This window comes from Siniperca chuatsi, linkage group LG24 (genome assembly GCF_020085105.1).
Source record: "Siniperca chuatsi isolate FFG_IHB_CAS linkage group LG24, ASM2008510v1, whole genome shotgun sequence".
In the NCBI taxonomy this organism is placed as follows: domain Eukaryota; kingdom Metazoa; phylum Chordata; class Actinopteri; order Centrarchiformes; family Sinipercidae; genus Siniperca; species Siniperca chuatsi.
Window position 1 is genome coordinate 18620440 of NC_058065.1, and position 27283 is coordinate 18647722.

The 27283-nt window shown below is 41.6% G+C and overlaps 1 protein-coding gene and 1 pseudogene across 4 annotated transcripts; one reads left to right on the plus strand and one right to left on the minus strand.

The window, feature by feature from the left end:
• The first annotated feature begins 236 nt into the window (after positions 1–236).
• LOC122872554 lies at positions 237–354 on the plus strand (annotated as a pseudogene).
• A 728-nt stretch (positions 355–1082) lies between these two features.
• rcan1b (regulator of calcineurin 1b) lies at positions 1083–26811 on the minus strand. 4 transcript variants are annotated; one of them, XM_044187679.1, is made up of 5 exons: positions 26441–26811; positions 26188–26335; positions 8408–8581; positions 7008–7167; positions 1083–4295 (listed from the first exon to the last, which is right to left on the minus strand). In XM_044187679.1, the coding sequence occupies exons 2-5, from the start codon at positions 26308–26310 to the stop codon at positions 4111–4113; spliced, it is 642 nt and encodes a 213-aa protein (XP_044043614.1). In that variant the 5' UTR covers positions 26311–26335; positions 26441–26811; the 3' UTR covers positions 1083–4110. The 4 variants fall into 4 exon arrangements, with proteins under 4 accessions (XP_044043614.1, XP_044043613.1, XP_044043617.1 ...); XM_044187678.1 differs by having other exon boundaries at positions 26188–26338; XM_044187682.1 differs by lacking the exons at positions 26188–26335; positions 26441–26811 and adding an exon at positions 11999–12667.
• Between the last annotated feature and the right edge of the window lie 472 nt (positions 26812–27283).

Below are 27283 nucleotides of genomic sequence, written 5' to 3' on the forward strand. Positions count from 1 at the left end.
ATATTCATTTATTTACATCTCTACTTATTTCATTATTTATGTATTCATTCATTGATGAATAGGTAATTTTTAGTCCCCCATATATGCGTAGAACTTGATATAGGATTCCTTTTCCCCTCGCATCTCTTACACTTCTCCCACTGAAGAATCTGAGGTCCTTACCCAGAACCAGCACTTTGTCTTTAAGCATAACAACAGCGATGACCAACATCTCTAAATAAGTGGGAGAGACAACTGCTTAAGGTCACACCACCCTGAACATGCCTGAAATCGTCCGATCTCAGAATCGAAGCAGGGACGGGCCTGGTTAGTACTTGGGTGGAGACCGCCTGGGAGTACCAGGTGCTGCAAGCTTTTCCACTCCTTTCTCCCGACAGCAGAGGGTGCTGCTGTTTCTTCAGTGGACACAGTTAGGGAAAAGAGCAGGACGTCAGAGCACGGCTTTTGACAGCGCAAACACTCGACAAAATATTCCCCGTAAGCAATGAAATATGCAATAAAATGTTGTGGATTTCAAGAAATCTTTGCAAATATATGAAAAACATTTCTTACAAATTTCTCATCCAAATATGTATTTATAAAAAGGGTTTGTATTTGGTTTCCATTCCAAGTGTTGTATATTGTAAAAGACCATACTGTTGAGCTGGAAGGTTCATTCTTGATGTTGGAAATGGTATTTTTATAAAAAAAGATTTACTCAAGGTCTTCATCAGCAGATGGAGAACCAGTTCTCTTCAATCTCTCTCTTTCTGAACTACCTCCATGATAACTGGGCAAACTACTGCTGCTGAAGGCCACAACATGTGGCTGAACTTGAGTCAAGATTTCCTTTTTTACATCAAACATGATACCGTTGCTCATTTAACAGCTGTATCCAGTGACACGCTCTGAGATAGAAGAGGACAAAAAGGAAATGTTGGAGTGATGCAGAAAACTCATAGCACAGGAGATCTCAGCTGATACAAACTGGTTGGTCAACTGGTTTGTAAATTGGTGAATATGTAAAGACACAGGTGCTCCATGTTGATTGACAGTATTGATTTTGATACACATTTAACTGAATGAATCACAGACACATGAACTTAGATGGTCAAATCTTTATTTAATGGTAACTCAGTAATGTTAAATTACTTTTTAAAAGATAAATGAACTTACAATACCAGTAGTAAAAAAGTAGCTATACTGACAGGCTTATGCAACCTCCAATCCTCTAATATGGGACAGATGAGCCATCTGACTCGCTGGCAGTGCGTCATGTGCTTCACAGTGCTGCGTCCACAAGCTAACATTCTCTCATCGCTCTGAATGAACAAAGAAGAAGAAGAAAAACTTGACACAAACATTTCTTCAAGCTCCACAACCTGTAGCAACTGATAATAACTAGAAATATGTAATAAATCACCTTTTTTGAACCTTCTAATTATAACCAGCATTATTACATTCTACAGGATGTATCTGTTAAGAAGTGTAACAACTTGAAGATGCTACCAAAACAACAGCTTTTATTTCATTTTCAACCCATTTAAAGTGGCATTTTAATTCAAGTTTTTACTAGTACATGATGTCCTGACTATTATCATAATAAGGTGCTACCAGTAGCCCCCCAAAATGCAGCTTCTTCAAGCCAAGACAACAGACGATACTGGTCACAGAAAAAGAAAAGAGCCAATAATACATAAGCAAAGTGAGTTCTCATTCATATCATGAACATGGTCAGTAGAACCAAGATAACCAGACTAGTTCCAGAGTGCTGGACCAACAGGGTTTTCCTGTATGAATGTCAGTATATCGTACAGTGGTTGTTGTGCACACCTGACTCTGAGCTTCACTCTCACTATTTTTATTCACACATGTACATGCAACATGTTCTAGTGGTGAACCTGTTTGAGGGAGTGGTTATGTACCGTGAGTGATAAAGTAGCAGGGCTCCAAGTCCAGTTCCATTTACCACAGGAAACTGACTATTGTGTTTCTTCCTTTGTTAAACTATGCTGACAGTTTCAGAATTTGTTTAACTAACAGGACATATCAGAGCCTTCAAAAAAGCCTCTCCAAAAAACGTTTCGAACTCTACAAGTGATTAACACTAGCATGATTTGTGATGTGAAACAATTTTCCCTGTCAGCAGCGTTTGTTTAGTGGTGCAGGGCCGAAACAACCCAAATAGGGTCCTGTAATGACACCCCGCCACTCCTACTTTACACTTTTTTTTGTTGAGCTGAGTCAAGTGTCGGTGTAAGATTTAGCTTGAAACTATTTACAGCAGTAAGTCCAGAAAAGCTAACTGCAATGGAAAATACGTTTATCACCAGACACACACATCCGTTAGCACTGGGGTTCCCTAAAGAAACCTTCAGAGGTGTGTTGTCACTGCAGTATTTAAAACAACTCCAGCTGCAACATTTTAGTTTCTACACGGTGCAATAACGTAGGTGTGTAACAACATCAGGTCATATGGTGGTCTGGGGTCTAATGTGAGCAGGTTGAGGGACTGTGACATGCTTGCACAGATCTGACGTAATGTCACACTAATAAGAGTAGTTTGAACACCTCCAATGCTAATGGGAAAGCAACAGTTAACACACCTGTCTGCACAGAAACAGACGCACACACTCCACATACATATTTCCCGTGCATCTTCTCCTACACACAAGGGTTCTACAAGCTAACAGCCGTATGAATACAACAAGACACACTGTGGGCAACACACTAATCTCCCTAAAACATACATGCGCTCTTATCAAATGGGGACCCACCAGAAGAGGCCAGCAAACGCATCGGGCCCTGAGTCATAGGTTGAATAACAGTGCTTCAGTTTTATTTCCCCACAATTTGCAGACTTTTCTTTCGGAAAACTATTTAGCCAAAGAATGAACTAAAAAAGGTTAGCCCTGTTTTATTTTTTATTGACAAGATATCATGGTTGGTGTAGTTGAAGCCCTCAGATTAACAAGGGCTGGGTATGTGTGTGTGTGTTCTACATTCAAAAATAAAACACCTTGTAAAGCCATAGTAATTTAGCTCCATTAAATGTCAAATAGCAACAGTTATTTGCTACACTACAACCAAAACACATACAGACAGGCAGAGTACCAAAACTGAAAAAATCCTCAAATAACACAGTTACAAGTCATTACAGGAACAACACTGTGGGTGCAATCTCCTCACTTTCATACAACGTTTCAGTGTAAGCAGCACACACCGGGGGCTTGCCTGTAAAATGTGAGTAAGGCGAGCTTTGACTTGACTACACGTCCACCACAAAACAGCTGCAAAGGTGAAGCTGTGACATCAAACAGCAGCGAAGAGTAACGGGGAGCCGCAGCGCCGACACGACCTCTTCGGTAATGACCACGCAACCGAAGGAGATGTGAAAAAGCACGTCAGCGGTGTGTAAACTCTACGGCTGACTGACATACATATGTAGCACCCGAGCAAAAAGCAACAGTCGCAAAGTTATGTTTAAAATAAATTCATTCAAAAGTCGTTTCCCTCTTCAGTCTGTCAGTTAAGTTCCAAACTCGAGGAAAACGCAAACATGACCGTCAGAATGGTGCTGCATTCATGTCATGTGGGAATAACCAACATCCAAATCGCTTTGATGGTCCTGTACAGACTTTCTTTGCACCTGACCAGCTTCAGCTCACAAACACACAAAGTTAGTCATGGTACATTTCAGTTTTGTTTTGTTTTTTGCAAAGTATCCCCAAACCAAACCAAAAATCCAGCAAAGTCTCCTTCCACTGTACTTAAGCACTATGATCAAAACATGAGTATACATTATGTCCTACACTAAACTAGTATTTCCTTCAGATCCATCTCCAAACCTCAAATTCACAAGCAGTACATAGCATCTGATGGCTAAACTGAACAGTATTTTTAACTAGGAAGTTCAGATCTCCTGTCTTTCCCACGGGACATGAATGCAGCATTTGACACAGTTTTCTCTCTGTCTTATGAAATGCTCGCCTACAGGGCGTCGCAGCACCCTCAGGCGCCTTCTTAAAGTCCCCAAACCTTCTTCCCAGCTCTGAGAGCGTGTTCAGCTCTTGACCAATCACTTCAGGATGAAATGTTACAGCCGTCACACTGTTCCCCCTTTGTCGTCGCTCACTGCTCGACTCCGGGTGTGTAGTCGGGACGTCGCGTCTGGATGATCTTCGGTCGCGGGGGGCGGGGCTTGTCGTCTTGGTCGCTGTCGTCGGGGGCCGAGCTGTCGTCGCGGTCGTCCTCGCAGACATGGACGACCACGCTGGGGGTGGTGGGCGTGGCGGTCTGAAGCTCGTACTTGTCCCCTGGGAATCACACATCAGTACAGTCACAATGCAGGACTTTTCACATGTGGGCCAGTATGTATACAGTCACTGAGATTAAAAGTTTGGTCTTAAGTGCATCAAAATTCTGAGAATACTCTACATTAAAACGACCAAATTCTCATTGGTCGGACAATCGCTGGTGTTACTTTCATGAGGAGAAAGGCGCTTCTTAATCCATTATTTTCGGGGGCAGAAGGGATATGCAGAAGAAGACAGACTAGAAGACAGGAAGTCAAAACACTCGTGTGTTCACAGCTCTGAACTCGTCCAGCCTAATGAGACTGCTGATAACGTGCTCAACATTTATTCAGCTGCAGACTGACTGACACCATGTCGAAGAAGCAGCACGAATCGCTACATCGGCCCCAGCCTCAGGGGCCAGAAGAGCTGAGTGGATAAAGTGTATTTTTGATGCCATCGTGTGTGTGCACTGTACTCCGGCCTGCTTTCTTAACGAGGGCCGGTAACGGTTCGAGCTCGATGATGGATCGATACCGGCTGTGCCTGACCCGACTTCAAACTTGAAATCTGTAAGTTTTGCCATGTTTTATGTTGTTGGGATGTTTATTTTGTATGCTAGCCTGTTGAACGTGGCGTTAGCATCTTGCTGGCTGGGGCGATGCTGGACTAATGTTGTAATATTGAGGCACAGTCAGGAGAACTGAGATCTTTAAACTTCTAACAGTCTGTGTCGGCCTGAACCTTGTAATTGCTGCTCGCGGCTATATTTTCATGTTGCTTTTTGTGGAACTGTATACTGCAGCGCTAGCTCAGCTAGCGTTAGCTTTGTTGTTATAGGAAGCCCATTCTCCGTGATGCTCACTGGTGTGTGTGTTGCTGCTTTATGTAAATTTACTTGATAGACATTTAGAATACCAGGTAGAGTGCACTCAGTGCACTGTGGCCGATTTAGTTCATCTTGAAGTAACGTGCAGATGTTTGCAGAGTGGGTAGAAATTCCGTGGACCAAGATTTTCTTTGGTTGACTACAGCCCTAGTGGCCTTCACCAAAGATTGTCATGAAATTAAAGAAATAATCCCCTGCTTTTATTGTGGATGTTATGCCACCCTTTATCATTGCCTGTATGTGTTGAGGACGTTGAGTTCAGACACGCAGCTCCTCTACATGCCATGACGCACAGCTACAGGCCCCCACGGTAGGTCTGAATGACTAATATTTTAGCATGCTAATGTTTTGTTGGACCATGTTGTGTTACTTTGTTTGTCTTATAAATGAGCCAACACAATACTGCACGTACTGTTATGAACAACCAAACTATGGTTGCTTTTGACCACTGGGAAAGGTCAATCAAAACAATGACCCCAATGTCCCCAAATTAATCATAATAACTGTGTTATGTGCTACTAAATTAGCCACATTTAGCTAACACACACACACTGGCAGAGGGATCAAGTTGTAGTTTTTGAGGTGTGTGTGTGACTACATCATTGTACAGACAATCTTTGGCGGTCTGGACTGGTTGCCTTGGAGATAGAGCAAGTGCTGATGGATTTTGCACAAGCGGCAGCCTCAGGGTAGGGCTGAGAATCGTTCAAACGTTTTCGTTACCGATACCTTGACTTCGATGCCGGTTCCTGAACGCTACTTTTTTCAATACCAACTTTATAAAATCCATTTTAACAAAAGAACCTTACATTACACATTACGGTACAATTACTCACTTAAGAGGAGGAAGCTGTTCAAAGAGCTGTGAGCAGCTGGAGAAACTGTTTTTACACTGCGCACTCTACTCAACAGTACAGTATTGGATTATATCAAACCTATAAATAAATGTCTAAAGGAACATTAATAACAAACAGTATGGCAGCAATACGCCATTGTAGCATCTAGTCTGCCTAATCCAAAGAAGAAGAAGGGAATGACTGTGTGGCATCAAAGCAATTCGGTCGGTATCGCAGTTTGGCACCCAGCCCTGTCTCCAGGGCTGAAAAATGAAGCCAACGCGAAGTGCCAAAAAATGCAGTTCATCGAATGGCCACTTGAGGCTGGCTCCAAAAACAAGTCAATCCTCATAAACTCCAAGTTAAAATGGCCAACTTTAAAGCAGAAATAAACATGTTTACAGCCTGGTCTCTGTAGCTAATCTCCCCCTTCATGACAACTGTGAGGGGGGTGAATTTTTATATAACACTTTAAATTATATTAAGCCTTAAAGTTCCGCAAAATTAAGGACGTGGCCGCTTTGAGTGACAGGTGGGTGCCCTATCAGGTGGCTAGGCGGTTTCAGCAACCGGGCTTCATTTGGCCGCCTCAGCTTCACCTCTTTGCCCATTTTTGGATGAGCTGGAGTCAGGGACTGCCAAGATGGCGACCACTTTGAGCTTCACTGTGGCTCTTCAGAAACCTATGGGTGACGTCACAGACACTACGTCTATTTTTTTATACAGTCTATGATTTTGCACCACGTTTCGGTCAATACTCCTATCATTAAAGAAACGGAGATGAAGCTGAAATGAAGCGGAGTAATCTGTTAATCATGCTCTATTCAATAAAGTCTTGGGCGGATACTGACGCTTACTGCTCATCGCAGCTTTGACTTGTAACTGACAGCTGCGTGAATCACAGGCGGTGCACTTTACAATGTTCTCTGACATTATCAGACCTACACAGAGACAGATGTCGTACATCTGTTAAAATTTGAGGACGTCATGTTATATTGTGTAATATACCTGGTCCTAGTTTTGAGATGGCACACAGCAGGTCGTAGTTGACGACTGGCGTGGCATCCTGAGACTGTTCCCAGCCGACTGGAGGGGAGGCAGGGGGCGAGATCAGGAACTGCTTCTCTGGCTTGGGGGGCTCCAGCCGAGGACTCCCTATGTGGACAGACTACAGACAGAAGGACAGATGTGAGTCTTGGTGAGAGAGAAAAAGGAGTTTGATTGAAAATACACTGAGCAACTTTGAATGTAGGTGGCTCAAAAATATGGAGCCCCAAAGTGTTCAATATTTAATACATAAAAATACATTATGAAATAAATAATAAAATGAATAGGTTGTGTAAAATATATAAGTGAACCAATTCATTTGTGAAATCATTTCAGAATCTATTAAAACTGAAGTCATAATTATGAAATATTCTTTCTTCACTTATTTTTGTAATAACAGATTTATTGGAGTTAATTTTCATTATATATATTTTTTTATTTTTATTTTATTTAATTAAAGTCTGATTTTATTTCCTAATATCACTTTTAATGACAGCGATGTGGTCAACAGTCAGAACCTCCCTCAACTTTCAGCCAATCACAGGCCCCCTGCCTCAGGCTCAACAACTGCTACCGAATTTAGCCAGTTAGCACCTGTTAGCTAGAGCAACAACAACGCCAAAATAAATCTGAATCAAACAACTAGAGGCTGCTGCTGTACAGACACAGTGACTTAACTAGGCCAGCTTGTGAGCTTGGATTATTACACAGCAGCAAAGTAAAGAGCCAGTGTTAGCAGTGTTAGCTAGCTGCTGTTGTCTAGAGTGACCACAAAGAAAGAATCAAAACTCTGCTCAGGTCATTTTAATTAACCGGGGAGCTGCTGTTGTTAACATAATCCGAGCTCACCAAGCTCAGCCTAGCCAGTCAGCAACATTTGGTAGCAGTTGTTAAAAGAAGCTGGAGGCATGTGATTGGCTGAAAGGTGATTGGGCGCTGACAACTCCACTGTCATGAAAAGTGATTATGAAATAAAACAGATCTTTGAAAAGCGGCATATTGAAGTAAATGTTATCTACAAAAATATGCAGAATAAAATAACATTTCATAATAATGCTAATGAGTTTTCAATAATTTCAGAAAAGAACAGTTCCATTTATATATTTTCTATTCTATTCATGTGATTATTTATTAAATTTTTTTAATTAACCACTTTGGGGCTCCATACAATAGGGCAGCCAGTGACTGTGAAAATGGTGTAAGGTGATGTTGGTAAACTGCAAAGAACCCCTACTGGTCTGTAGTTCCTTATACCAAAAAACAGCAAAGGCACAAGAGAGATTAAAATGTCTGACTGAACTCAGTTGGCTTTTTTTGGATCAATGCAGCAAGTGGAAAAAAATGAATTTGAAAGACATTACCTGGGCGAAGTACAGTCTCATCTCTTTGCCGTTGAAATCAGTCTTGTGGAGTCGGAGTCTCGCTTCAGCTGCAGCCAGAGCATCACTGAAACTGATCCTGACCCGCCGGAAAGACTTGAAGTACTGGAACTGCACCTCCGGGTCGAATGAACGGAACAAGGCCTCAAAACTGCCCTGGAAAGACAGAAGGAGAGGGGAGGAAAGGTGGAGGGAGAGGGGTGAGAACAGGAGAGGAGACTGAAATGATAACTGAAATCAGGAAAATGAGACCAGCGTCTGATTCAGATTCAGATTTGTTTTTTAGATTCAACTTTATTGTCATTACACATGTACAAGTACAAGGCAACGAAATGCAGCTCAGGTCCAACCAGAAGTGTAATACGCAGTGCAGGATATAAAGTGTGTGCATAACTGCAGGATAGAGCAGTGTTATAAACATATTTTACAAGTGGTGCTATGGACATTATATACAGATGGCATTACTATAAACAGAAGTATACTGATGGATATGTACACTAATGAATTGGACTGGGCAGAACAGCAGTGCAATGAATATACAGTAGTGCAGTTTATGGAAATAGTTAACAGTGCAGCGGATGAGTTATTGCAGTATTCAGTACAGAGCACTGCACCACCTCCTCCAGTTCCACTCACTTTGTTCCCTTCAGCTCTTCTTTCTCTTTTGATATAAAAATACTAAACACTGTGAGCCAGAGGCAGCCTTGAATACAGTTATGAGACTTGAAGTCGCTATGAATAAAAGTGATAAAAATAGCCTCTATTACCAGACACTATATCTGTCCCTCCTCTTCGCTCAAGAGAGCCTGCAGACTGTGTGTGTGTCTTGCGTCAGAGAGGGAGAGCTATGGCCTCAATTAGATGAACAATTATTGTTACAGAAGCTAATTAAGAGAGAAAAATGGACTAGATGAGTGACCTTGGCTACCATTTCCAAGAGGACACACACACACAAACAGCGATGGCTGACAGGAGTCCATTAATATAGACTGGCAGCGTATCTGAAATTATGGATGCTACTGAATTATACCCACCTTTAAGCAGCAGCTATTCAAACACACACACACACACACACACACACACAGTTGTTTAATGAAACAGTTGCCCATCTATCAAAAGCAGTCCAAAAGCAGACCACTAAGTCTTCTCCACCTGAGGCTTGTTAGTCGAAAGACGAAATGATGAGCTGTTTGCAGACCCCAGCAGACAGCCGTAACAGTGCTGGAGTGCAAGCTTCCCACATAATGATCATGTCTGCACAGCCCAGCCACAGAAAAGACCCCGCCTCAGTTAACAGCTGCTCTTCACTTCAGCTGCCTTCGCTACAACCTGGCATGGCTCATCAAACTAGTTCAAAAATATCATGCAGTTAAAAGAACATTTTGGGAAACATTAGATGAGAAGATCCAGTACAAAGAAAGGCCTGGAAGGTGTTTAACCCATATTGGCGCAGACACTGGAAACAGAGGGGAACCTGCTTGCCTAGCTCCATCTGAAGTGTAAAAACTGGCTTTCTAACAACTGTCCCAGTTTCACATCTTGTGTGTCTTTAACTAGCAAGCTAGTCAGTAATACATATTAAAGTCGTCTAAAAGGTGTAGTCAGACTCACTGCAAAGCAAATTTTAGAAGCCGTGTGACTGCACATAAAATCCATCCAAAGACATGAATGTATACAAATGGGCAAACTGAGGCGTAGACAGACCCGTGCATGTTGAAAGGAAGCGAAACACTTACTCCAAAAGGCCTAAACACGATCTCTACATTTATCTTCATTATTAGTACGTTACAATATTGGCAATATGCTATTAACAAGTTTTCAATTGAAATATTGACTTGATATTTTGTGGAATATAATTATATTTCCTGAACTTAAGACATTGACGTTATTGTCCTTGTCTTCATTAATAGATGTGGGACTTCCAGGTTGTGTATGAGCCTTTGACTGGTTATAGTCTGATCTGCCTCCCCTTCCCCCTTTGAGAACGTTTCTTGTTAATAAGTTAATTCCTTATTTTGATTGCTCATCTTTTGTCTTTTCCTTTTTTTATTTGTATTCTACAGATTTTTACAAACATTGTTTGTATTGTTTTAAGGATGTTTTTGGAACCAATTATTGATGTGTTAATTGTCTTAGGTGCTAGACTCCCTTTTTTGTTACGTTCTAAAAGCACAAATAAAATCGCCCAGACCTGATCATATTATTATTATATCGTCATATTTGACTTTAGCCTGATTCGAAGCTGCTAAGTAGATAGTTGTTCACAGTCTGGAGCAACTCTGCTGTGAAGAGAACATGAAGACGCTGAAGTAACGTAACATAAACAGCTATTTATTTTCTGTGGCAGCAAACACAACCGTCCAGTAACTATTATACTGCAACCTGAGCTCATCGACACACTGTACGGCTGACTGACGTAACACCACAACACCACCGCTGGTTTCCCACAAGGCCACCTTCCTGAAAGGGGGAGGCTCAGCTGGTAACAGCCAGGGGCAGTGGCTGTGGGTGAGCTAACCAGAGGTGGAAGACGTATTCAGGTCCTTCACTTAAGCAAAAGTATTAATACCAACTTTGAAAATACTCCACTACAAGTAAAAGTTCTGCATATAAACCTAACTAAAGGTAAAAGTGTGTAAGTATTATAGCGGTGTAGTCCCTCATTCGTCCAGGAGTGTTCTATCTGGAAATTTAAGCTATTCTGAGTTACATAAGCCACTCAGAGTAGCTTAAATTTCCAGTTCCCGTCCAATTTTTTCACAATTGAGAATGACTTCCGGATGGGAGCCGAAACGTCTTGATTCTGAAAACAGTGTCCAGATGACTACGACTGAAACCTTTTCTATGATAAGTATTATAGCAACATTTACATAAAGTTCTACTATTATATCTGATGTTTCTGGATTCATATTCCTGCTGCATTAATGTGTGTGTTGCATTTTACTGCTGCAGATCAAGAAGCTCATTTTAACTACTTTATATACTGCTGGTTGGTTTAATCTACAGCAGTGCATCATGTTCTATAAGATCATTATATGTATGCACTATTGGAGAATTCGAGGAACCTGAGAGTTGTCTTTAATCAGGATTTGACCTATAACTCCCACATGAACCAAACTCTAAGGACTGCCTTTTCTCACCTGCGTAACATTGCACAGGCGCATCCTGTCTCAAAAGGACGCAGAAAAACTAGTCCATGCATTTGTTTCAGATTCTTAAATGTAGGAATTTGTACACACACACAGCACTGTAAATGTATTATCTTAGGACTGTAAGGTGGACTAAACAGTTGATTTATTAGAGGGGTAATTAGTATTGCACTTCCATAAAACCTGGGGTCTCACAAGAGACAGATAAAACCAGAATGGTCAGAATCGAGTTATCAGAGGCCTATCTATCCTGACTTTTAGTCTCTTTGGGTCAAGCTGGATCCTACATGTCCTATAATGCAACCCAATCTTCAGTCTTTAGAGAAGAAATGTACAGACAGAACCAAAGTGCGGTGTTGGTTTTAAATGAATTTCAAGGAACCTGGTTTGTAAAAGGAGCATTAGAAGCAGACCGCTCTCTTACCCGTGCTTCAGGAAGGTTAAACACTTCCTGGTTGGTCACCGAGGCGACCAGGCAGAAGCGGTTACACTTGGTGGTCTTGATGTGCATGATAGGCGATCCGGGGAGCCAAAACCTTTTCCACCTGATACCTGAGGTCAGGGTACAACGGGATGCTGAAACAGTCTTCAACGGTGGTGAGGACGATGATGATGATGAAGAGGAAGGGGGAAATCGGGGAGATCGGAGGAGCGTTGCCTTCCCCAGGGTGACAGACGAGAAGGAGGTAATAAATGCTCCTTAACAGGAAACAGGTCCGTTGTTTTCAGCACTGGCTTCTTAACGTCGATCTTCTTTTGCCGCAGTAAAGCGCTAGTTTCACTTCTTTTGTCTTCACACTGAATCTGTCCCGACGTTCGATATACACTACGCTACATTCAAGTCACCTCCGTCAACACATAGCATCCTAACCCACATTCCAAGGTTATCTAGTCTGCATCTCCTGCAACTCCTCCTTCTGCTTCAGCAATCTGTGCGGTTAATCTTTCTCCTTTTCCTTCCTACCTCAGTCGGTCTCAGTGAGCCAGCTCTGCAGCAGCCTGCAAACTGAAGGAATTTTCCAGAGATTTGGGTGTGGAGAGCTGAAAATGTCATTCAGCCTCTTCTAAGCTCTCTCTCTCTCTCCCCTCTCTCTCTCCTACTGCTCCGCAGCCACTTAAATTAGCCCCTGCCAGCTGATGACGCATTACCCACAAGCTCCTCCCACTCCTCATCCTGGTCTTAGTCATTCGTTCATTCACTGCAAGCCAATTGGCTGTGGAAGAGGGAGGGACAGCCTCTCTTTAGATTTTCCTTCCTATCCCTCTACTGACCGATACCAGCCGATGCTGACTAATCAGACAGAAAGAAGGGCGCAGAGAGAGAGAGAGAGAGTGACAAAGAGATACTGGAAAGTAATGACATAACCGCTGAGCAAACAGACGCATTAATCTGCTGTCTGTTGCTTTGAAACTCAGACAAAAATCCTTTGTTGAACGGAAAATACGCGACAATGAGCCTTTCACCTCTTGATTTCACACACATACGTATCACCTGACTGCCGAGGGCATGGAGCAAGACACGGAAAACACGTCAGTCTTAGTAAATATAGATGAAGCCGAGAGAGAGAGAGACAGAGGCAGACAAAGGGAGAGAGAGAGGACAGCTGACAGACAAAGAGGGGAGACAGGAGATAGGCAGGACTAGAAAAAAGAGTGGAAAGAGAAAGAGAGACACAATTGGTGAAGAATGCAGGATGGAAGGATGAAGGGATAAAAAGCCAGAGGTGGGAGAGAGGTGGTGCTCATGGAAAGTATGCAGTTTGATAACATGCTTTTATGAGGTATAAATAGCAGAGAGCTTTAAGTGTGTGAGTGTGTGTGCAGCTGGCAGTTGGAAAAACAAGACCAGGCTGTGCAGCCAATTCACATTTCAACATTCGCACCTGTGTGAGTGCGAGTACTTAAACTCTTCTTGGTTGGGAAGAAGCAGTCGACACCGAGACAAAGCCCCCCTCCCGGTACGATTTTTTAAAAATAAATGCAGATTTGGATTTGGTGTCTAACGTGTAATTCAGAGTTTTGCACTCCAAAACAACAACTGAGAAGCAGAACCTGAAGCGACACCCCCACACCAACTGACCCCTTGTGTTTTTTTCGGTCACACGTAGGAACACATTCACCTGCTACATCTGTTTGGACACTGGGAGGAAACTGGACACAACATGCAGAGTCAAATACAAAGGGCCTCGGCAGGGTTTGAACCCCGGGACCTCCTGGCTGTGAGGGGACAGCAGTTTTTCCCACACATAGACTTTACTTGGGCGGGTCGCCCAGGTATATTAACGCCAAAGTATACTTGGTGACCCGTTTCAGCATTTTTATTTTTTTATCCATCCGAGAGCACGACGCCATCTGCGATCTTACTCGTGGACCCCCCTCGCTCCTGTGCAGTCTACTGACGGTCGCACATGCCCTGCAGAGAAACAGAGAGAGGCTCCCGTAGAATGATGGCATACTTATGCCGTTGTTTTGGAAAAGCCTGTAAGTGCACCTGCTCGGTGCAGATGTCCTTCGGAACCACGTCGGTTTGGATCGATCCGACAGGCTACGTCATGAACAACAAGCCTCCTCGCCTGCTGCTGTCCAATCCCAACACCCAAAGCAGGAGTTGTGTTTTTTGGGTGACTTTATAAAACATACTGCTGATGTCAGAGCAGACACACACAGGAACAGGCAGGCGGGGCAAGTGGGTGTGTGTGTGTGTGTGTGTGCAGAGACCAGAGGTGCAGGTGTGTGTGTGTGTGTGTGTGTGTGTGTGTGTGGAAAAGAGAAGTGAAGGGAAAAGCACGGTGAGCAGATTAAAGCAGTTTGTGAGTAAACACTAAAATAAGGCAGAGAATTCAGCAGAATTGAAAAGGTGAAATGAGAAATCATTTACTAGAAATGGGGTAATGTATTCCTTCAAATATTTTCAAGAGACAAATTCTCTGAGTCTGTGTTACAGACAGTCTAATAGTTTATGATGAGATTTACTAACATGTCAACAAAAAAGACAATGTACAGTATGTACATTATGTGTGCGGCTCACTGAAGGCAGGTGTTAGTGCACGGTGAACTAACAGCACTGTCCTGTGGGTGCGTGTGGTTGAATGGAAAATGTGTGTGGAAAACAAAGTGGTGTAATGTTGGTGAGCCTCCCGACAGTGAAGCTGATGCTCTCATGTAAGTGTTGTTTGTTGATGTTAAACATTACCGTGTGAGTATGTGTGTAGGTGCTAATCATCTCCAGACCTCAACCTCGCCGCGCTGTGGCTGCTATGTGAGAGCGTGTGTGTGTGTGTGTGTGTGTGTGTGTGTGAGAGAGTGTGCACGCTTAGCCTTGCATTTTTTCCATCCCTATGTTTTTGTTTTATCCCACCATTTTTTCCATTCCCTCACTAGACAGATAGGCAGGCAGCACACACACACACACACACACACACACACAGACAGACAGGTGTGCACATGCACAGTGCACACAAAACACACACAAGAACAAATCTTGACTGCCTAACACACACTGGCCACAGCACTGTGTTACTAGCCAGCTGCTGAGGTGAAAGTTTACCGGGGCACACTGGCAGCTCAGGGGCTAGAGTCTTACCCATACTGGCTTTCTGAGGCCAATACCAGTATAGATACCCGAGAGGTAAAAATCATCAATACCAGTTTTAAGCCCTAAAGGGATAACATTTTGGGAGAGATGCTTGTAGACCGAGATCCGCCTACCAGCACCTCCAAAGCTCACTAATCAACGCATTTATTGGCTGAGAGTATGGCACATAACCTGAATTATCTGTCTTCCGCTTTGGTTTTTGAACGGATTAAATGTAAGATATAACGTGTTACTTAATGAGCTTCATACTTACTGTACAGACATGAGAGTGGCATCAATCTCCTCATCTAACTCCGCTAAAAAGCTACCGAATCAGACGGAGCTACGGCAACAGGCAGCGTGCACGTTGGCGCATGCTGTAATAAAGGCATTTTCCAAAATGTCAAACTTTTTCATCAAGAATTACGGCCAAGATACGTACAGGGGTAAGCCTATATGAGTGGGACATTTTACAATTAAAAGAAACTATGTAACAGAGAATACTACTTATAGAAATAAATAGGCCAGGCTTGCAGCATTTGACCAGGACCACAGTATAAAGAAACCGGTCTTAGAAAACTGGGGAAAAAATACAAAAATACACTTTCTGCCTTAGTTCATCGTCCTCTGACTACACAGGGCCGATATAGTCCTGTTTACACAAACACATTTGGCAATGACCCCTCAAATCTGGTTATTAAAGAGATGCAAAAATGAAGTGCAGTTGAACAATTACATGTAAGCAACAAAGACAAAATGAAATCATTATAAGGCTTAAAAATATACAGCAGCCTATACATGTAAGTACTGCAGTTTCTACAGTATCCGCCTAACAGTAACAACAGTTTCCATGCACAATGAGCAGATGATTGAATTCTGCCCTTCATACAACCTCTAAACTGTGGACAAAGCCCCCTCAGCACTGCCCGTTTCCATTTCTTTAATCAGTGCCGGAATAAAAGCTCTCTGTACTTCTAGGTGGATTCCATTTCCTTCATGAAAAATTCCAATGACACATCCTTATTTTTAAACGCCCAGCTCTGAACAGTTCTGTCATCTGTTCTGCCACAAACTCCACTTTCAGCCGCACGGGCGTCAGGTTACGGAAGCCAGATTCCACTGCGGCTGTTTCCTCGTGGCTTTAATGAAATTCCACATCTGAACAGGAAAAGAGGGCCTAGAGCTCGATGACACATCTGTCCCTTTTCCAGCTCTCGCCCCCTGCCACTGAACGTATGGACAATTTCAGAATAACAGTAAATCTCTTACTCTTCCATGGAGTTACACTAACTCAGTGCGTGAGTCAGTGAATGTCCCAACAAAACAAAACCACTCACATTTTCCATTTGGCCTAAAACTTGTGTGTGTGATGCGGGTTCAGATGAGTGCTTCTTGTCCACCCGTGTCTAACCTGCTTATCCTGAAAGACAAGTAATGCTGACCACTGTGCTGGAAACTGATCACACATCTATAATGTTGATTTGTGTATTTTTGCATCAAAATAAAAATGGGACCAAGATTTGAATTTGATTAAGTCTTGATGATCTCATCCGCAGCTGGCGCTGGGTGTGTCCTGCTGGAAAAGTCCATGAGACTTTCCAGACCTACATCAGAGTTTTCCCTGACCTAAATCTGTTCTTCCATGCTGGTTTATTAATGCTGGTTATAATCAGCGTTGGGCTGAGGTCAGTTTAACTTCCACAGCACATTGGACAATACATCTGCCTCACTCCTGTAAAGTGACCTCTCTGAAGAAATGCCCTGTTCTCTCCAGAGAGCAGCAGTGAGCAAATACAGCATACAAACAGGGACGTGGCACTATACCAGGGCATCGTGAACACAGCACAGGGCTCCTGCCTCTGTTAGCAGTTTTATTTGGTTTAGTCATAAGGGAGCGTCCTTCAACAATCACAGCAGGGCCACAGTTTGCTATGCTAACACTAGCTAGGCGACCAGTTTGTGGGTGCAGTCTATGTTAAGCAAGGCACCATTTTACAGTCACACATATAGGGCTGCAACTAATGATTATTCCAATTATCGATTAATCACTCATTCCTGAAGCACAAGGCGAGGACTTCAAATGTTTTGATTTGTCCAACCAACAAGACGTTCAGTTTAGAATGATAGAAAACACAGATCAACAGATTATCCTCACAGAGAAGATGTTGAGATTGTTTGACGTTTTTGGTAGAAAAAAATGACGATTATTCAATTATCAAAACAGTTAACGATTCATTTTTCGGCTCTAAACACATAACAAAAATGTTTATGATACAGATCCCTTGTATTAAGGAGGACAAGCTGTAACAGTGACACGGTTACTAAATGACTAAATTATCATGTCTGTCATTTCTGTACTGACATTTCTTGTTACTTCAGCTGGCAGATACGCCGACACTGACAATGCCAGGCGATTGATCTGCCTGGCTGATTTCTGGGCAGCTAGACTGGCCTCTCACAAGCCACTAACGGGTGAAAACAGACGCTGCATGTAATTCCCAGTCAACTGTCCTAAACTTTAAACAACCAACATGATCCGTTGTTGGTGTTTTTTTAGCGTGTTGTATGTTAATGCTTTTGCAGAGTCAAGTCAGAATCAAGCGGTTTACTGTTCAGTCTTTGTGAGGTCTAATAAAAGCCAAGCAGTGTCCAACGTAACGTTTTTCCCCCACTGGCCCACTTGGCCAGTAGATCAGCGTTTTAATGGCCCCTTGTATATTTTCATTTTTCATTGCAATTTATCAAACTGTTGAACAAGCGGAACATAAACTTAAACATGACATCTTTGACTTCCAGCAATCAACTCCCCTCTCATCTACAGCCCCTATATTTCACACATGCGGCTGGCGCTGGATAAGCCCGCTAAGCTGCATTGACTGGGCCTGCATGCTCCGCTGTGAAGCTAGAGCTAATGGAGGAGAGGACTTCCTGTGATTTCTCAGAAAATAAAAGCCGGGACTATAAAAACGTAGCGAGCAGGTTACATCGCTGTCCCCATCACTCCCTTCTGCTCTCTGTCTGTGTCGTATGAAGAGCTGCAGGTCTGTGTGTCTGTTTGCCCGAGGGCAGGGCTGAGCCACACACACACACACACACACACAGGACAGCGGACAGGATGAAGCGCGGCTTCGGCTACATTCACAAAAATCCACAAAATATACTTTAAGTGCAAAAAGTACTCATTACGCAGAACGGCCCATTTCAGAATAATATATATCACTGGATTGTAATTAGTGATGCATTAATGTTTCACCAGTATTGCAGCTGGTAAAGATGAGGCTTTATATACTGCCGGGTAGCTTAATCCATAATCTGAATCTGAATATGCAAAGTAACTAGTAATTCATGTTGTCAAATAAATGTAGCGGCAGAGAAAGTACAATAGGCTTCTAAAATGTAGTGGAGAAGAAGTATGAAGTTGCATAAAATGAAAATACTCATTACGAATGTACTGTACTTAAGTACAGTACATTCGGTACAGCACTACATTTGTGTTCATCAAATGGTCAGAAATAACAGGAAAATGCAGATTTCTGTCAAATAAGGTACCACAGACTCATTGCCTTTACTGTCCGCGGGCCGATCATGCTTGCTGTCGTGCGCAGTCACCCCCCACAGGCCCAGGGAAAACCTGTTAGACTGATGTGATGGAGTTATTCATGTGGAGGCGGAGCAACACAAGGTGCGCTTCGTCCGGGTGGCTTTCTGCAAGAAAGGCCTGAAGGCAAACCTCTCCAGCGTGCGGTTAGCACAGAGTGCATGTAACGCGGAATATGTGTCTTCAACAACCTTTTAATCCAAGTCCTGATGAAGGACAATACTTACTGTGTTTTCTGTTTTATACAGACAATGTGTGGAAATCATACCTTCCGTGGTAGGAATGAACGGATATGAGGGAACGTTGAATTTTTGCAGGGGCAGAGTGGTTAATCAAGGAGGGCTCACACTGTCCTTCAAGCTCGGAATGCGTTATTATGGCTTTGGGTGGCCGGAGATAGCGATGAGAGGAGACCTCGTTGTGTTCCAGACTCCTCTGAGAGTCAAGCAGGAGGAATGGTGCCGACCGAGGGTAACCCACATTGTTTGCCTGATTCTATGTGATTCTATGTGACGTGGGACACAGTGTATAACGCTGAGCGAATGAAATGTTGCTTTAAGTTATTTGTATTAGACTGTGTCCATGTTAGGGCTGCACCTAACGATGATTTCTTTAACCATTAGTCTAACCATTATTTCTTTGATTAGTCGATTAATCTTGATTAATATAACAACTTACCCAAAATAAATATAACAAAACTTGTCTTGTTACAAATGTAACAAAGAAAGTATGACCTGCGGGGCATTATTCTGCAAAAAATATGTGTCTATTGAAAATATTATAATATTTGAAAGAATAAATTCATATATTACCCTATTTCTCATTTCACCATTTTCATTCTAGTGAATTCTCCACCTTACTTTAGTTACTAACCAACGGCGAGGGGGGATAGTGGGCGAGGTTTTAACGCTGCAGTTTGTTCTTCAGGGATCGCTCTGCCCGGGTGCAGCCATGCTTCACTGTGACGTGTCGACGCACGATATGCAAATCAACGTAGTTCCAAATCGTCCCAGCCCTATAAACAAGCTGTACCAAGATATTCTCTGATGTCACATTTGTGTTGTAATAAACTTATGTAAGTAAGGACAACTGAGGCTCATTGTTTAGTTTAGTTTATTCTTCTACTCATTAAAGTGAAGAATTAAGTTTTTCCACATCAACTTAACATAAGGTCCACCCACTGAAGTACACTCTTTCCTCCACAGAATCATCTGAGTGTTCTAAAGAATTCATGGAACATTCGCACACCCTCAGTGGAATATTCTGCCATACGATATATCCGCTGACCATCAAATCTTTGCAGATGCCCAGTGGAAAAGCAGTAGGCTCATGGAAGAAAGGGAAGGAGGAAAAAAACAAAAAACAACACAAGTCATGTTTTCACCAGATGCCCTTTGCCCTTCTCTGTAGTTTTTCCTTTTCCATCAACATCAGCAAACCCCTATAGCACGCCACCAAACACTAGCTCATCTCGCTGCGCTGTGTGTGCATGTGGCTGGTAAACTACCCGTGTGTATATTAGCAATTGGTTGTGTTTTTGATGTATGGGCTGTCAGGTTTTGTTTTTATGTGAAGAAATTGCAGAAAAGAAAACAGTAACACTGTACGTTAAATCCCCCTATTTAGCATGCATAAGCAGTCCAGAAATATTTAATACATGTTTCACACACTATAATGTAGTAGTAAGCAGCTATAGTGTTGATTAATGTACAGTATTTATCAACAATTACAACTTCTCATGACATTTTTTATATTATTACAACTGTGTTTTACTATATTGTCATTCATTATCTGTTTATACAGCAGCTTCCACTTATGGGTGTCCACAGGAGGAGTTACAGATTTTGACAAATATATTAATAAATAGGGCTGGGTTAAAAAAAATAAAAAGTGATTTTCCGATTCAAATTGATCTTCATTTGAATTGTCCGATATCGATTCCTAAAACCCGAGATCGATCTTTTTATGTGCCTTTTCCCGTGGAGGCGGGAAGCTTTGATCCCTGTGTCCATATAGCCTACGCTTTGTTTCTGGCAGAGAAGCGCTTGAGTGAAGCGCTTGTGTGGTGAGAGAGAAAAACGCGGGTTTTGTTTCTATGACAAGCTAATGACAGATTGACATTAGCTAGGTAGCTAAAAAGAGGGGGGAAAAACACTGGTCAGAAAGTGGTGTTTACCCGTATTTTTTCAATGTATGAGGCTGGGATGTAGCCGCTTTCCCCCGAGCTGCAGCCGGACCCCAGCCACCAGCGTTAGCTGCTCCTCTCCAGGAGAAGCTTTCCACGACTGCGAAGGCGTACCAAGGGTGCAATACTGGAATACTTGTAGAAACTTTACAGATTTGGCTGCTTTTACGTGTTGTGCTGCTAGCTTGATGAACTCTTTCTTTGAGCTAAAAACAGCACATAGATGAGCCGAAGGTAAGGAGAAGGAAGTTCACAAACAGTGCGTATAAATGTTGATACATAACCGCGCGGTATTAAAGCGTGAATAACACTAAAATTCTACAACATATTATTCTAACTTCCATGTATCACGGACGTTTTGTGAGTCAAGTGACAATCTGCCGTTCAGGTATACAGGTTCCCGGGCTCACCTGACTGACTGAGTGAGCAGTCATCAAAATCGTTTTTTCTTTTTATGCGGAAATAACAGCACAACATTTAGAAATGCAATACTTGATGATAGATTTGATTCTGTCCAATAGGAGGGACAAAATGACTGCTTCTGGAGTTTTTGTGCTTGGCCTTAGTGACCACTGTCCTCTAGCCTGCATCAGAAGTACTAGACTGGAAGCCCTAGGATTCTTATTAAAAGAAATTTAAGAACTTTGAATAGGCTTTTCTCAGGGACCTTGCTGACAGTAATATACATCACACCTCTAAAATACCAGATGTAAAATTGGCATTGGAATATTTCACAAATGTATTACTTGCTATCATTGATAAACATGCACCTTTTAAAAAGCTTAGGGTTAAAGATAGATCAAGCCCCTGCTTCTCCACAGAATTATCAATGCTGTTCAAGGAAAGGGTCTAAGCCTGGGCTCTAGTGAGGCAGCCCATTGGCAACTCAGAAATAAATGCACATCCTCCCTGAGAAGAGCCAAAGCAAATTATCACAGAATTAATCTCTGACTCTTTTACAAGCCCGACAAAATTTTGGAAAGCAGTAAATGTAAATAAAAACAATTCCTCTATTTTTATTAGTTCTCATGTTAGGTTTAATGACGATAGGACATCAGAGATTTGCCATGCTTTTAACACACATTTAGCTGCTGCTGGATATCAGTTTGATACGGTGTACTCAGGATCTGCTGTTATAGTGAGCCTCTGGCGCATGTGCCCTCCTCTCAGTTCACCCTACAGGCCTTCACCTCCTCTGTTGTTAAGGAGGCACTTCAAGCTATCGATTGCAGGAAAGCAATTGGGGAGGATAAATTACACCCTTACTTTTTAAAACTCTGTGCCCCATATTGCTGAACAAATTACATATCTCTTTAACCTCTCCATTTCTACTGGAGTTATCCCTCAGGTCTGGAAATCTGCACATGTAGTCCCACTGCATAAGGGTGGTGATAAAAGTGTCTTAACTATCGGCCAATTTTCAAACTATCCTGTCTTACTAAAGTCCTGAAGTCATTAGTTAATAATCAGCTCAAATCTTTCCTCTCAAGAAATCTGGTGTGATGTCCACTCCAATCTGGTTTCAGAGCTAAACACAGTAGTGTCACTGCTATTACTTTGGTTATACATTATATTGTATCTGCTGTTGACGAAGGGAAATATTGTGCTGCCCTCTTTGTTGATTTATCAAAAGCATTTGACACTGTTGATCATGCTATGCTCCTACAGAGTCTACGTCATACTGGTTTGGATTAGTCCTGTAAATGGTTTCGGCACTACCTGTCTCATAGACAGCAATGTGTGATTTTGGGAAATGATCGTTCTGTATTTCTATCACTGTCAAAGGGGGTTCCACAAGGTTCAGTGTTGGGTCCTGTCTTGTTCACAATTTATATTAACAGTATTACATCCTTTATAATAAATTGTAATGCCCATCTTTATTAACACTGCACACTCAGCCACTGAGATACTACAACAAGCCTTTGACAAATTGCAAGATGCACTTTTTAATTTGAAATTAGTCCTGAATGCAAGCAAGACTAAACACGTTATTTTCTAGAGCCAGAGATATTGTGGATAATAGTTTACATATTACCACTATGAATGGACAGAGTATTGAGAGGGTTTCAGAGTACAAAGATCTTGGTATCTGGCTGGATCAAAAAGGTTATGTTTAAATTTCACATTGACACACTAGTGTCATCAAGCTACGGCAGAAAATTGGATATTTGTACAGAAACAGAGCTAATTTTCCAGTGTTCGGTAGGAAGCGGATAACTGAGGCCGTCTTGTCTGTTCTGGACTATGGTGATGTTATCTATAGACACGCCTCTGCCTCCACTCTTAAGCTGCTAGATTCAGTTTATCACTCCGCCCTCAGATTTATTACCGGTAACAGTAATTCTACTCATCATTGCATCTTGTATGAAAAGGTTGGGTGGGCATCTCTAACAGTAAGACGTGACAGGCAGTGGTTTTGATCTAAATATAAAGCCCTTAATGGCAACTTGCCACATTATATCACTTCCGTATTAAACTGGTCCCAGAGCCATTATCTGACTCGATCTGGTGATTGGTTGAAGCTCAATGTCCCGTGTGCAAACACTAAATTTGGGAAAACTGCTTTTGGTTTTTGTGCACACACTTGGGACATTTTACAACACACACTAATACTCAACACATTTGTACCTATAGGTCAATTTAAAACCATGATTACAAACTACTCTGCACTTGAATGTAACTGTATTTAACTGTGTTCTGTTGCTGTCTGTCTGTTTTCTCGTTACTTATTATTTTGTGTGTATTTATTCTGTTTTGTACCGTCGACATCATTGAAAATGAGGGCATGTCTTCAGTGTGTAATGGCAAGAACAAACGGACTCTGATATAATAACATACTGATGCTATACATAATTGTTTGGCGTCAATACTTGATCTGTGTATCAGTGTTTGGACTGCGTGATGAGTACAGTACACTGATAATGATGACATGGAACTACAAAACATTCTAGTGACTGTTATGTCCAGGCTTCAGGGACACTCTTCTCCCCGGGTTGGGGAGCCTGACCCTGAAGACTGGAGATCTTGATTCCTCGAGATTTAAATAAAGGTTGAATGAATGAATGAAAAAGATGCCTAATAAAAAGAACAGGGCGATCCAACAGATAATAAAGAGCCACCAGGCCACTACTTAACTGCATAAAACATACTACATACATACTTTCTTGTCTTTTATGTGTTCAGTTTAGGTAGAACACACATTCTGTCATATGACCAAAGTCCAGCTAGTGGCAGAGCATTGGAACTACGCAACTAATGAGGAGACATCTTGCTGCTGCGGCTTCTGCTGTGAACCAGCAAAGACGAGTTTGTTACCCTGATGCTGACAACTTTTTAGAATTTTACTAAGCCTGTAAAACCTATTGACAAACTGGTGGTAAATTTCAAATGTCTAGTGATTCCTGTAAACACTGCTGCAGTCATGGAATTGACCTATAGAGACCTGCTCTAGCTGTGTTGCAGTGCTCTATTGTCAATGAGTCATAACTTGCACCCATATTTCATTCAGAGACTCACTGCTGTCAACTGCAGTGTTTGTGAACACTTATTGACACTAATTTGTCCTTGAATGTTTTGTATGCTTGTTTTGTGAACCTATTGTTCAGTGTAGAAACCACGAGTTAGCCTACTAGCTCTGTGTATAGTTTCAGTACCGATACCAAAACATTACCTTTTTGATACCTTACATTGAGAAGGATATGTTTTTCTACCACAGCTTTTCTTACAAAAGAATCCATCTCACATGTTAAGCGTCAGTAGCAGTATAATAACTTTGTCTAAATAAAACAGTCTAGCATTGGAAACATTCTGACTGAAATCAGGAAGGATCTGATCAAAGAATAAATAACCAGGAGCAAGAATCTGACCAAGTGTTCAATGTTAGCTTTCTGTGCTCACAGTTTTTAAGGCTCTATGACACATTTCGGTTGGTACAGAAAAAGTATTGAGGTTTAATACCTACTGGTTATGGTTGTTAAGATGAGGAGATATGTAATTAGCTGTTAGCAATATTTTCAATGGCATGTCCTTATCGTAAACATCATCCTGACTGTAGTGAAATTCAAACTTTATGCCTCTGTACCGTGGAAAAGATGCATCACAAAGTGTTTAACTGTGGCTAAGGATTGATGCTAAAATAAGAAGGCTTCAAATACCCATTGGTTTTGTTATGAGAACATTTTCAGCATAAGTCACGTTAGTCCTTTCTCATTAACACTAAGAAATATTTCTTCAGCTAACATAAATCAACACCCTTCCAAGATCAATAGCCACGGGAATACAAGTTAAACCCTTAAATAGATCCATATGTTATGTGTACCATACACCTATGTTACTTATCTGTGGAGTGTTATACAAGACTGGTAGCAAATGCCTACTGAATATTATTGGAAATTTTCTAATGATGCATCTCTGTGGCTGATGTCATTCTTGTGCCTCATCCACTAGGATAAAATTAAACAGAAGCAAGTTTAGCTATTAAGTAACTCAGAATGACTAAGGAACAAGGAAATGAGTATTTTTGTTGTCAACTTAGTCATAACCATAGCAGTATTCTTTAACTAGTAACTCCATCTAGTGTTGAAATGTGTAATGTGTGTCAGCACAGTATAGAACCAAACTTCATTCAAAAATCAGGTGATCCAGCGTTTCTTTGCTCAATTGTTTAAAAGGGACAGTTCACCCCAAAATCAAAAATACATATTTCCCTCTCACCTGTAGTGCTGTTTATCCATCTAGATAGTTTTGGTGTGAGCTGTAGTTTTGGAGATATCGTGCCTTTTTTGAATATAATGGGACTATATGGCACTCGGCTTGTGGAGCTCAAAGCGCTGAAAGAATGCATCTGAAAAACTCAACAGCAATGTCTCTTTCCAGAAATCAGGAACTATTTAGTTCCCACATGAAACTGCTCACAACAAATCTGTAGATTATCGTGAGTAACCGGGTCATGATTTCTGGAAAGAGACATTGCTGTTGAGTTTTTCAAATGTATTTTTCACACCAAAACAATCTAGATGGATAAACAGCACTACAGGTATGCAGAAAAACGTGTACTTTTGATTTTGGGGTGAACTGTCCCTTTAAAGGCATATTTCACAGGGCATTACTTCTTATATTTGACAAATCCAAAAGCAACACTCTTAAGGTCAGCATACAGCCAATACTCAAAAAGGCACGCAGCTGAATAAAATGCAAACGTTTGTGAATGGTCCACCTTGCAGATATGAGCACTGATGCACAGCATTTTGTCCTTACCTTCAGAATGCCTTCATTGAACAAATCCTCCGGAACTTTGCAGGCTATCAGGGCGTTCGGTAAATCGGTAAACTGGACAGCTACCGTCGCCTCCTCTTCACCGCCATGCTCTGCCTGTTGCATCACGACTTACGATTCTCTAGGCTGTCTTCTGGGAACACAGGAACGAACCCATTTTAGCAAAGCAGCAATCCATACACATGAATGATAAGACTTGCGTTAGCATAAAGGATTTATTTACTGCCATACGTACCAATAAAGCTGTAGACGTTATTTCATGATAAGGTGTTGTTAAAGAGCTCTGTCTACGACGTTTTCCTCCAAACAGCCAAAAGAAGTAAAAGCTGCTAAGCAGCTCGAGTGTATTAACGTTAGCTTACAAGCTGCACTAAGCTGGCTAGCAGTTCTGCTAACCAGGAATCTGAAATGATGCGGCTAAACAAGCAAAACACACGATATTCCGTAAATATCTTCTCTCGGTTAATTATTGGTGAAGGTGGGCATTTGGCAGTTGGTATTGTCTTAAACCAAACCAGTACAATATTCTCTAATATTAGCTATAAATAAACCTCTCGGATACATTTGTTAGCATGGCGCAGAGGATAGAGGAGATGACGTAAATTCAACAGCAGCCGATATGCGTTTCCGGTTTTGCAGTATTTATTTTAAAATGTATTTTTTGCGGTGGTGTTTTCAGTCTTTTGGACAACATAAATAATATTTATGAAATAAAAATAAATATAATTAAAAAATATAAATAAAAATAATTCAATAAAAAGGTGAAGAACATTAGAAATATCTCAGAATAAAGAACTATAACCAAAGCTTACTTCTTTGCTTTTGTTTTTTATATAAATATAACCCCCCGTAATTAGGGTCAACAGTTTCAAAATATCCTGCAGTATTTTACATTGTTTCTGTTACATTGTTTCTTCTACGCTCTTGTGATATGATAAATGGACTGTACTTGTATAGCGCCTTTACAGTCTTCCGACCACTCAAAGCGCTTTGCGCTACACATCACATTCACCTTATTTATACACTGATGACACACATTCATACATTGATGGCAGGTGCCAACTGCTTAGCAGAACAA

Coding starts and splice junctions, on each gene's coding strand:
- rcan1b (XM_044187679.1), bottom strand. CDS start 26,310: ATGCAACAGGCAGAGCATGGCGGTGAAGAGGAGGCGACGGTAGCTGTC. Junction 7,168..8,407: donor TGAGACTGTACTTCGCCCAG/GTAATGTCTTTC, acceptor TTCTGTCTGTAG/TCTGTCCACATAGGGAGTCC. Junction 4,296..7,007: donor CATCTCAAAACTAGGACCAG/GTATATTACACA, acceptor TGTGATTCCCAG/GGGACAAGTACGAGCTTCAG.